This window comes from Hyperolius riggenbachi, chromosome 8, assembly GCF_040937935.1.
Source record: "Hyperolius riggenbachi isolate aHypRig1 chromosome 8, aHypRig1.pri, whole genome shotgun sequence".
Lineage (NCBI taxonomy): Eukaryota > Metazoa > Chordata > Amphibia > Anura > Hyperoliidae > Hyperolius > Hyperolius riggenbachi.
This window is the reverse complement of record NC_090653.1, coordinates 281,456,396-281,469,250: the sequence shown is the minus strand read 5'-3', so window position 1 is coordinate 281,469,250 and position 12,855 is coordinate 281,456,396. Positions and strand designations below refer to the sequence as shown.

Below are 12,855 nucleotides of genomic sequence, written 5' to 3'. Positions count from 1 at the left end.
TAAAAGTCTTCCATGGTGCCTAACCCTAACCTCCCCAATGTAAAAGTCTTCCATGATACCTAACCCTAACCTCCCCAATGTAAAAGTCTTCCATGATGCCTAACCCTAACCTCCCCAATGTAAAAGTCTTCCATGGTGCCTAACCCTAACCTCCCCAATGTAAAAGTCTTCCATGATGCCTAACCCTAACCTCCCCAATGTAAAAGTCTTCCATGATGCCTAACCCTAACCTCCCCAATGTAAAAGTCTTCCATGATACCTAACCCTAACCTCCCCAATGTAAAAGTCTTCCATGGCGCCTAACCCTAACCTCCCCAATGTAAAAGTCTTCCATGATGCCTAACCCTAACCTCCCCAATGTAAAAGTCTCCCATGATGCCTAACCCTAACTGTAACGATTGGTGTCAGCAACCAGAGAGAGAATCTGATCCTAGGCGATCCGCAGTATCCCCAAGAATAGAGATATACCAGATTATTGAGGATCTGCGGAATCGTCAATAATCAGATATGTCTAACCTCTAGACACCTGAGAGAGTGTAAGTGTTTGGTGCAACAGTAACGACTCTGAGTGAAGACCACCAGAGGAGCTGGAGGCCTGACTCCTGAGGAATTCACCCCTGACAGTGGGTGATATTCCTGTAGCCTGTGGACCCCTGGGCGAGGGACCGAGACTGGGTAGCAGGAAGCCCTGCTGCTAATATGTAAGGTTTTGCCCTGAACTGGGCTAACGTAACACAGTAATAGCAATACTATTGGGGTGTGAGGTCCGTAGTCACAACATCCTGGAACTAGTCTGGAGCATAACATAAATGATAATACAATTCCCTAGTCTTGGGTGTGAGTTCCGTATTCAGAACACCCTGGAACTAGTCTGGAGTATAACATAAATGATAATACAGTTCCCTAGTCTTGGATGTGAGGGCCCTGATCTCAACACCCTGGAACTATGCTAGAGAATACACAGAAGATACACAGTATTCCTAGTCTGGGGTGTGAGGGCCTTGATCTCAACACCCTGGAACTGGTCTAACAAATAATACAATTCAATTAGTACTTTAAGCTATCAAGAATCTGACTCAGTGTGGATTCCCAGCTCCAGCCGGTTCTGGCACACTGTCGGGTCTAGCTAAGGTCTGAGTGCCTTTACGCAAGTGTCAGCAATGGCAGACAACCAGCAACTGACAAGCAGCAGAATATATAGTTGCTGGACTCTGCCGCCCCGCCCGAGCCATTCAGCCAATCATGAGTCCTGCAGGAATCAGCTGATCTTCCTGATCAGCTGACACTTACCCTGCTGGTATAAAGGTCCTGAGTTTAGGCCCGCGCGCGCGTAGCTCTCCATCTGCCTATGTGCACTAACAGACCCAGCCACACCAAGCGCATGCTGCTGCATGCAAACCGCCGCGTTGGACATGGAAACAGCCGCTTTGCTGTCAGGACATGCGGCGGCTTTTCCGCATTCCACCATACTACCAGACGCGGGTCTATGCGTGCAAACCGCCGCTTTGGACGCGGAGTCAGCCGCCTTGCTCTTGGCATATGCGGCGGCTTTTCCGCGTTTTCTCACACTAACCTCCCCAATGTAAAAGTCTCCCATGGTGCCTAACCTCCCCAATGTAAAAGTATTCCATGGTGCTTAACCCTAACCTCCCCAATTTAAAAGCCCTCCATGATGCCTAACCCTAACCTCCCCAATTTAAAAGCCCTCCATGATGCCTAACCCTAACCTCCCCAATTTAAAAGCCCTCCATGATGCCTAACCCTAACCTCCCCAATGTAAAAGACCTCCATGATGCCTAACCCTAACCTCCCCAATTTAAAAGCCCTCCATGATGCCTAACCCTAACCTCCCCAATTTAAAAGTCCTCCATGATGCCTAACCCTAACCTCCCCAATTTAAAAGCCCTCCATGATGCCTAACCCTAACCTCCCCAATTTAAAAGCCCTCCATGATGCCTAACCCTAACCTCCCCAATTTAAAAGCCCTCCATAATGCCTAAACCTAACCTCCCGAATTTAAAAGCCCTCCATGATGCCTAACCCAAACCTCCCCAATTTAAAAGCCCTCCATGATGCTGAATCCTAACCTGCCCTAAATGCAATCCTCTTTCTGACACCTAACTCAAACCAACTCCCAATGTAAGCCATTCTTGACTAACCTCCCCCCCCCCCCAAAGTAAACCCTTTCCTGAAATCTAACTAACAAACCCCAATTTAAACCCCTTCTTGATGCCTAACTCTAACCTTACCATAGCGTAAACACTTTCCTGGCGCTTAACCCTAACCTCAAACCCAATGTAAAATCCTTCCTTACACCTAACATCCACCAAAAGTAAACACCTGACACTGAACCATAACCCCTCTAGCCTCCCTACCTTCACATTGCACATATAAAGAGGTTTGGAGTTGAACTGATAGACTTCCACCCCAACCCTCACTTACCTGGAAGCATGTAGGTCCTGGTTTTCCTGGTGGTATATCTGCCTGGTAATAGACTTTAAGCTCTGGAACCAGAGCGATGATGGTCTTGATAACCAGAGAGACTATGTCAGACCAGACTTTCTTGACATCCACCCCTTTAGCGGAAAGTCGGTAAAGGACGCTGGAGAAAGTCCTCTTGCTGCCAGTGTGGACGCTCTCCGAGTGTACGAAATTTCCACTGTGAATGTTGAGGGAGTAGTTGGTCAGGTGCATGTAAACATGATGAAGGTTTTTATTGTTTGGTTCCTGGTATGGCTCTGTACAGAACCGTGATAGGCCCTCTTTAGCAATGTAGATCTCCAATGGCTCCAGTGCCTTGAGAACCACGTAGAGTCGCATATCGAATTTCAACTTGTCTATCAGGAGAGGTTTACCAATGTATTCCTGGACCACGGATGGTCGGTTCTGGATGCTACCCAAGATTCGAACCTCGCTGGGGTCCTTAATAAGGTAGATGCCATCTCCTTGACAACCACCATCTGGCTTCACGATGAAGGTGGGCTTCCACGACGGGTCGTTTTCCTTGGCCATTCGAACCTACAACAGGACAGAACAGTAAAAACCACCAAACTCTCAGTCGAAGATCTTGAGGCCGGCTTTACACTGCAGCACAGGGCAGGGGCTGCACCGCCAAAACCAGGCCTTCAGGGATTGCCGCGTTAGAATTTGGTAATCCCCTTCTGGCATCTGGCCAAACAGGAAGTGACGCTCACTTCCTGTTGGGCAATCAATGACGTGTGCAGAAGCTTCCAAGCATATGCGAGGCTGAAAACTGCTGTGGGTTTTTTAAATACATGCGCGTTACCATAGACCTACAGTACATAATTTCAGGTCTGACGCAGATTGCCACAGGAGCCGCGTGGTAACATAGGTATGTCCGTGCGTTAGATAGGGCACTCTCGGGGGCAGCGTACCGCAACGCGGGGAGTGTGAACTACCCCCCATAGACTTTCATGAGGCTGCGGTGGGGTGATGTAAATTTACCCTGAAGGTATGGGCCAGAAAAAGTTCACAATATGGCCTGTCATTAATTGTTTTTAAAGGATACCCGAACTGACATGTGACATGATGAGATAGACATGGGTTTGTACCGTGCCTAGCACACAAATAACTATACTGTGCTCCTTTTTCTCTTTCTCTGCCTGAAAGAGTAAAATATCAGGTATACAAGTGGCTGCTTGGAGCAGTAGAAAGCCTTGAATCGATGCACAGCAGCCATTTCAATCATAATTTGGCTGAAATCTGATTGAAGCGGAGGCTGCATTTTAGTCAGGAAGTATCATTCATCCGCCGCATTAGCTGAAGATCTGACAGCGTATGACTTATGTGACATTATCTGTATCCTCGGGCAACCCTGATCCTAGACTGAGTGTAAACCCGAAAGAGAAACTCTAAGGATCTCCATCCAAAAATTAAAAATCCTTCAGTGCTGCTGTAAAGAAAAGTTATATTTACCTGCGGAGTATCATTCCACGAAGCCGTCCCGAAGAACCCGCATCACTCCACTTCCTGCGTCTGGCCCCACCTCCTCTCTCTCCTCTGAGAAAAAAACGCCCGGCTATTTACTGCAGTAAATAGCTTGGCTTTGTTAAAGGATACCCGAACTGAAATGTGACATAATGAGATAGACATGGGTATGTACAGTGCCTAGCACACAAATAACTATGCTGTGTTCTTTTTTTTATTTCTCTGCCTGAAAGAGTTAAATATCAGGTATGTAAGTGGCTGACTCAGTCCTGACTCAGACAGGAAGTGACTACAGTGTGACCCTCACTGATAAGAAATTCCAACTATAAACCCCTTTCCTAGCAGAAAATGGCTTCTGAGAGCAAGAAAGCGATAAAAAGGGGAATTTGTTATCAGTGAGGGTCACACTGTAGTCACTTCCTGTCTGAGTCAGGACTGAGTCAGCCACTTACATACCTGATATTTAACTCTTTCACGCAGAGAAAGAAAAAAAGGAACACAGCCTAGTTATGTGTGTGCTAGGCACTGTACATACACATGTCTATCTCATCATGTCACATGTCACTTCGGGTATCCTTTAACCACTTGAGGACTGTAGGCTTACAACCTTCTAGTGACCAGGCTATTTTTACAATTTAGGCCACTGCAGCTTTAAGAGCTTGCTACAGGGCCGTACGTATCAGCACACAAATGAATCCCCCCCCCCCTTCTGCCCACCAACAGAGCTTTCTGTTGGTGGGCTCTGATCACTGTTGTTATGTTTGTTTGTTTTTATTTATTATTTTTGTAGTAAAAATACGGTACATATTTTTTTATTTATTTTGTAACGCTCCCTCCCTCCCCCCGGCAGCCAATCCCAGCAATCGGCTGATCGGCTCTCATAGACATCAGCCTATGAGAGCCAATCGCTCTCTGTGCCTTCCGAGGGTACAGCTGAGCGTCACGGCTGTCCCCAGTACAGCTCAGCTGGGATGCTGGATTTTTATACATATATATATGCCTTTTATGCTGATGGAAATGTGAGTGCAAATTTTGTTTTTACAAGTGTTATAAAAACTTTTACATGCACTATGGGAGCGTGTTTTTAGTTTTTACAAGGGCCGGTCTATTGCATCTTATGGTAATTGCAAAGGAGTGAAGGAGGATACAGAGTGACAAGCGCTGATGCTGTTTGTGAATGGACAGCAATACTATCTGGTGAGAGCATACGTGAGACAACGGTGGTGGTCATGGCCCACGGAGCACTGGGGTCTCTTTAAAGCAGGGGTCTCAAACTCGCGGCCCGCGGGCCATTTGCGGCCCTCGATACAATATTTTGTGGCCCTCGTCGGCAAAAGCTTCCTTATAGTTCGCTTCAGTGCTCCCAAGTAATCCGCCGCATCCCCGCCGCTAAACGAGGGCTGCAGAGCCCCCAAATTGCCCCGGGGGCAATCCGCCGGCATTTCCTGGAAGGGGCGGAGCTTTCAGCTTCAGCTCTGCCCCTCCTGACGTCAATCGCCGCACGGATCGTCACCTCTCCTCGCTCCTCTCTGTGAAGGAAGAGTGAGAGGGCCGGGCAGAGGCGGCGATGCACCGCGATTGTGAAATTCCTTATGCGGCCCAGCCTCATCCTGACTTTGCCTCCTGCGGCCCCCAGGTAAATTGAGTTTGAGACCCCTGCTTTAAAGGGATAAGCGCTAAGGCTGTTTGTGATTAGACAGCACTACAATCTGGTGAGAGCACACCTTATGTGGTGGTGGTTGCCATGCTGTAACGGCTTACAAATCACTGGTGGTTTTTAGGTGTAATGATATGAGATGTATTTGAAGTACTTCACTATGATTTGCTGTTCAATTTAATTCTTTGGAGTACAAGTGCTGTATAACGAGACTAAGGAGAAGAGTGGGAACAGATGTCCCTCTGGATGACTACTATATGCTGGTTTTGCTGTTTGTGATTCAACAGCCATTATATCTGGTGAACGCATTATATATACATTTAGTGTGCTTCACTGGTGACCATGGTTAGGTGGAGGTGCAAGAAACTATTAAGGAATACTGCACTATTACCCCCATATTTTGTCTTTTTTCTTTAAGACCTCTTTCACAGTGAGACGTTAAAGTCGCACTTTAGAAAATGTTCCAAGGCAGACTAACGCACAGCAATACAGTCTGTGCGACATTCACAGTGCACACGCTGCTTTGTGTGTAACGTGTAGCAATATTTAGAAAGTGCTGCATGCTGTGCGTTATAGGTGGTTTTAGCTGCGTTAGACTGTTTGCACATGCTCAGTAATGTTGTTTTATTGTTTTTTTGCCTAGCCACATGGCTAATTAATATTCACTGCAATTATTATTATTTATTAGATTTATAAAGCGCAAACATATTACGCAGCGCTGTACAATAAATAAGGTTACAGACAGGGGTGACAGAACAATACAGGTAATAGACAATAGATACAACAATACAGGTAATAGCAAAAGGATACACAACACAGTAGTACAATGCCAGATCATAAACTGGAGTGGTAGTGGTAACAAGTTCCAAATTCTGGGTAAAGTGCAATGCTGGTTCTCTTCCTGCTAGCAATGATTTATATGAATCATTCTCTGCCTGCTAGCAATAATTCATATGAATCACTCTCTGCCTGCTAGCAATGATTTATATGAATCATTCTCTGCCTGCTAGCAATGATTCATATGAATCATTCTCGGTTTCTGCCTGCTAGCAATGATTCATATGAATCATTCTCTGCCTGCTAGCAATAATTCATATGAATCACTCTCTGCCTGCTAGCAATGATTCATATGAATCATTCTCGGTTTCTGCCTGCTAGCAATGATTCATATGAATCATTCTCGGTTCCCTGCCTGCTAGCAATAATTCATATGAATCATTCTCGGATTCTGCCTGCTAGCAATGATTCATTCTCTGCCTGCTAGCAATTATTATTATTATTTAGTATTTATATAGCGCCGACATATTACGCAGCGCTGTACAGTGTATATATATATATATCTTGTCACTAACTGTCCCTCAAAGGAGCTCACAATCTAATTCCTACCATTGCCATATGTCTATTTCTCTGCCTGCGAGCAATGATTCATATGAATCATTCTCTGCCTGCTAGCAATGATTCATATGAATCATTCTCCGTTTCTGCCTGCTAGCAATGATTCATATGAATCATTCTCGGTTCCCTGCCTGCTAGCAATGATTCATATGAATCATTCTTGGTTCCCTGCCTGCTAGCAATGATTCATATGAATCATTCTCGGTTCCCTGCCTGCTAGCAATGATTCATATGAATCATTTTCTGCCTGCTAGCGATGATTCATATGAATCATTCTCGGTTCCCTGCCTGCTAGCAATGATTCATATGAATAATTCTCTGCCTGCTAGCAATGATTCATATGAATCATTCTCTGCCTGCTAGCAATGATTCATATGAATCATTCTCCGTTTCTGCCTGCTAGCAATAATTCATATGAATCATTCTCGGTTCCCTGCCTGCTAGCAATGATTCATATGAATCATTTTCTGCCTGCTAGCAATGATTCATATGAATAATTCTTGGTTCTCTGCCTGCTAGCAATGATTCATATGAATAATTCTCTGCCTGCTAGCAATGATTCATATGAATCATTCTCTGCCTGCTAGCAATGATTCATATGAATCATTCTTGGTTCTCTGCCTGCTAGTAATGATTCATATGAATAATTCTCGTCTTTTGCCTGCTAGCAATGATTCATATGAATCATTCTCGTTTTCAGCCTGCTAGCAATGATTCATATGAATCATTGCTGGTTCTATCAAACGAAAACAGCGCACCAAGAGCCGCATAACGCGGCTCTATGTAGCGTCCACCTTTAGCACCACCATGCGTTGCGTTAGGTGAATGTTATGCGACCGCAACGTCCCACTGTGTAAGAGCCCTTATGTCTCATCTGAGGTGTTGCCTACAAGATATCGGGACCAAGTGACATTTGTGTATCAAAGGATTGTCTGTCATATAGGAACTGTGAACATTACCTTGGGATACCGTACTGAGCGCAAACACCTGTGCAATTTATATAAGGTGACTGGTTGGTGTTGCGAATCGGTAATCGAGACTAATTTGTGTGAATAAGAGGAGCGCAACATCATTTTCTGTTTAAACATAATAATAATATCGTAGGACATTATGTCTATGGTAAGATTGGATTGTCAGCTCCTCTGAGGACAGTCAGTGACATGACTATGTACTCTGTACAGCGCTGCAGGAGATGTCAATGCTATATAAATACATAATAATAATATGGTAGGACATTAGACTATGACTATGGTAGGATTGGATTGTCAGCTCCTGTGAGGACAGTCAGTGACATGACTATGTACTCTGTAAAGTGCTGCAGGAGATGTCAGTGCTATATAAATACATAATAATAATATGGTAGGACATTAGACTATGACTATGGTAGGATAAGATTGTGAGCACCTCTGAGGACAGTCAGTGACATGACTATGTACTCTGTAATGTGCTGCAGAAGATGTCAGTGCTATATAAATACATAATAATAATATGGTAGGCCATTACACTATGACTATGGCAGGATTAGATTGTGAGCTCTTCTGAGGACAGTCAGTGACATGACTGTGTACTCTGTAAAGTGCTGCGGAAGATGTTAGTGCTATATAAATACATAATAATAATAATAATATGGTAGGACATTAGACTATGACTATGGTAGGATTAGAGTGTGATCTCCTCTGAGGACAGTCAGTGACATGACTATGTACTCTGTAATGTGCTGCAGAAGATGTTAGTGCTATATAAATACATAATAATGATATGGTAGGACATTACACTATGACTATGGTAGGATTAGAGTGTGAGCTCCTCTGAGGACAGGCAATGACATGACTATGTACTCTGTAAAGTGCTGCAGAAGATGTCGATGCTACATAAATACTAAATAATAATTACCAGCATGCCCTATCTAATACAGGCACTGCACAGAGTAGCTGGACCCGTGTCAAGTTCTGATCATACCTCCCTCCTTGGTAACCATCACCCACTTTCATCCTTGCCCCATTGATAGCCCCCCCCCCCCCCCCCATCCACAGAGATCTCTGGGAATGAACCAGCACGGGTACCACGGTTCTGTGAACTGGATTCTGGGATGTACAGATAATGCAGTGTGGCTGCACTCCTGTGCCAGTGTCTGATCACCTCCCCCCAGTCACTACTCCCCGCCCCCTACACAGTGATTACTGGGAAGTAGTGGCGTACCTGGATAATATAGCGCCTATGGCATACTCTGAAATTGTGCTCCTCCCCCCCAGGCAGATAATGAAAATATACCATGAACAAGTAAGGGTCAAAAATACTGACTGAGGTAGTTAATCAATGAAGAGCAGCACAAATCAAATATACAGACCTCTTCAAGATAACTATCACCAGCAAAAAGATGGAGGGGGCGGCCTCTTTGGCAAAGAGTGGGAGGGGGCGGACTTTTTGGGCAGAGAGAGGGCGGGCTTTTGTTTTACTTACAGACCTCAGATCAGCGGTGCCCAAAGAGAGGAGAGTGTTGGCGGCGCACAGTAACCAGTGCAGCATACTTCACATGCAGGAAGTGACAAATGACATCACTTCCACGTCTGATGTACTCTGCAGTCACTGTGCTCCAGCTCCTCTATTCGGTCACCACTGACCCGAACGGAGAGGCAGCAGTGGTGGTACAGCATGGGGGCAGGCGTGGCGCGTATGGCTCTGTGGTGCCCATGGCACGAACTGTACCTGCACCCCTCTGAATACACCTCTGCTAGGAAAGAACCTGCACTGGTACCACTGTTCTGTGGATAGGACTCTGCAGTATGTCTCCCGTAGCAGCACCTGTTCACACCTCCCTCCTCTCAGAGATCTCGGGGACGGAGCCCGCATAGATTGTGTCATTCTGTAATGGGATTCTGCTGGAGAGAGGCATCGGAGCAGGGATTGGACAATTAGCGGCCCCTGGTTGGACAATGCACCTTTTATGCTGAATTTCTTCCAATTTGGAGGGAATGAAGTGTTCAGCGCTGACTCACAGAGGTCAGACACGTCTGCCGCACAGAAAGCCACATTCTCACAGACGCACCTTGTTAAACCTTTTATGTTTGAGATTCACAGTCTCTGCCTGATTAACCTGCAAATATTTCCTGAACCGTTCATCATCTGCAGCTCTGCAGCTCCCCCCACCGCTCAGTCTGCAGAAACGCCATCACTTCTTACCAGCTTTCCTGCAAGCACAGCCAGTCACCACCAATCAATCTTATACCAGAGGAGGGTGCAATCGCTCTGGATGCCAGTCTCCTAGGTAACAACTGCCTCATCAGCTGAAGCTCTGCAGCTCCCCCTACTGCTCAGTCTGCAGAAACGCCATCAAATCTTACCTTCTCTCCTGCATGCACAGCCAGTCACCACCAACCCATCTTATACCAGAGGAGGGTGCAATCGCTCTGAATGCCAATCTCCTAGGTAACAACTGCCCCATCATCTGCAGCTCCCCCTACTGCTCAGTCTGCAGAAACGCCATCAAATTTTACTAGGTTTCCTACAAGCACAGCCAGAGTCTCTACCATTCCATCCGATACCAGAGGAGGGTGCTATATCACTGGATGCCAGTCTCCTAGGTAAAAATACCCCATTATAGGAGGGTCAGCAGCTCCCCCTACTGCTCAATCTGCAGAAACATCATCACTTCCTGACTTTCCTGCATGCCAGTCTCCTAGGTAACAACTGCCCCTTCATTTGAAGCTCTGAAACTCCCCCTGCTGCTCCGTCTGCAGTCTCCACCACCCCACCATATACCAGAGGAGGGTGCAATCTCTCTGGATGCCAGTCTCTTAGGCAACATTACCCCATTATATGAGGCTCAGCAGCTCCCCCTACTGCTCAGTCTGTAGAATCATCTCTTCTTACCGTCCTTACTGCCTGCACAGCCAGAGTCTCCATCACCCCATCCCAGGGGCAAACCCAGGCTTTTTAAGGGGGGATTCCTGAAAGGTCTTCCTCAGCCACGCACTGTATAATAATATGGTAGGACATCATGCTGGGAACACATAATGCAATTTCCCATCTGACTGACAGGATCTGACAATTATTTCCTGAATGTCTGATCTGCTCTCGATCAACAACAGGATCAATCAGGAGCAGTTTGGATACAGATAATAATGAGGACAGCCTACGCTGCTAATGAAGGGGAAAGTGAAGCATTCACACAGTAGGGCACAGGGCTGTGCTCATACCTGACTCTGTTAAGTTCCCCAGAGCTGCTCCATGCTCTGTACATACACTGCTGCTCCGTGCTCTGTACACACACTGCTGTTCCATGCTCTGTACACACACTGCTGCTCCATGCTCTGTACACACACTGCTGCTCCATGCTCTGTACACACACTGCTGCTCCATGCTCTGTACACACGCTGCTGCTCCATGCTCTGTACACACGCTGCTGCTCCATGCTCTGTACACACACTGCTGCCCCATTCTCTGTACACACACTGCTGCTCCATGCTCTGTACACACGCTGCTGCTCCATGCCCTGTACACACCCTGCTGCTCCATGCTCTGTACACACACTGCTGCTCCATGCACGGTACACACGCTGCTGCTCCATGCACTGTACACACGCTGCTGCTGCATGCTCTGTACACACGCTGCTGCTCCATGCAATGTACACACGCTCCTGCTCCATGCTCTGTACACACGCTGCTGCTCCATGCTATGTAAAAACGCTGCTGCTCCATGCTATGTACACACGCTGCTGCTCCATGCTCTGTACACAACCTGCTGCTCCATGCTCTGTACACACGCTGCTGCTCCATGCTCTGTACACACACTGCTGCTCCATGCTCTGTACACACGCTGCTGCTCCATGCTATGTACACACACTGCTGCTCCATGCTCTGTACACACACTGCTGTTCCATGCTCTGTACACACGCTGCTGCTCCATGCTCTGTACACACACTGCTGCTCCATGCTCTGTACAAACGCTGCGGCTCCATGCTCTGTACACACGCTGTTGCTCCATGCTCTGTATACACGCTGCTGCTCCATGCTCTGTACACATGTTGCTGCTCCTTGCTCTGTACACACGCTGCTGCTACATGCTATGTATACGCGCTGCTGCTCCATGCTATGTACACACGCTGCTGCTCCATGCTCTGTACACGTGCTGCTGCTCCATGCTCTGTACACGCGCTGCTGCTCCATGCTCTGTACACGCGCTGCAGCTCCATGCTCTGTACACGCGCTGCAGCTCCATGCTCTGTACTCGCGCTGCTGCTCCATGCTATGTACACGCGCTGCTGCTCCATGCTCTGTACACGCGCTGCTGCTCCATGCTCTGTACACACACTGCTGCCCCATTCTCTGTACACACACTGCTGCTCCATGCTCTGTACACACGCTGCTGCTCCATGCTCTGTACACACGCTGCTGCTCCATGCCCTGTACACACCCTGCTGCTCCATGCTCTGTACACACACTGCTGCTCCATGCACTGTACACACGCTGCTGCTCCATGCACTGTACACACGCTGCTGCTGCATGCTCTGTACACACGCTGCTGCTCCATGCAATGTACACACGCTGCTGCTCCATGCTCTGTACACACCCTGCTGCCCCATGCTCTGTACACACGCTGCTGCTCCATGCTATGTAAAAACGCTGCTGCTCCATGCTATGTACACACGCTGCTGCTCCATGCTATGTACACACGCTGCTGCTCCATGCTCTGTACACAACCTGCTGCTCCATGCTCTGTACACACGCTGCTGCTCCATGCTCTGTATACACGCTGCTGCTCCATGCTCTGTACACACCCTGCTGCTGCATGCTCTGTACACCCTGCTGCTCCATGCTCTGTACACACGCTGCTGTTCCATGCTCTGTACACACGCT

General features: G+C 47.2%; 1 protein-coding gene across 4 annotated transcripts in view; it reads right to left on the bottom strand.

The window, feature by feature from the left end:
- TTLL11 (tubulin tyrosine ligase like 11) overlaps nt 1–12,855 on the bottom strand; it is a 120,888-nt gene that overhangs the window by 68,711 nt on the left and 39,322 nt on the right. For all 4 annotated transcript variants that reach the window (XM_068249018.1, XM_068249020.1, XM_068249021.1 and 1 more), the window contains exon 4: nt 2,443–3,018. In XM_068249018.1, coding sequence (XP_068105119.1) covers nt 2,443–3,018 — 576 coding nt within the window. The remainder of the gene's footprint in view (nt 1–2,442; nt 3,019–12,855) is intronic.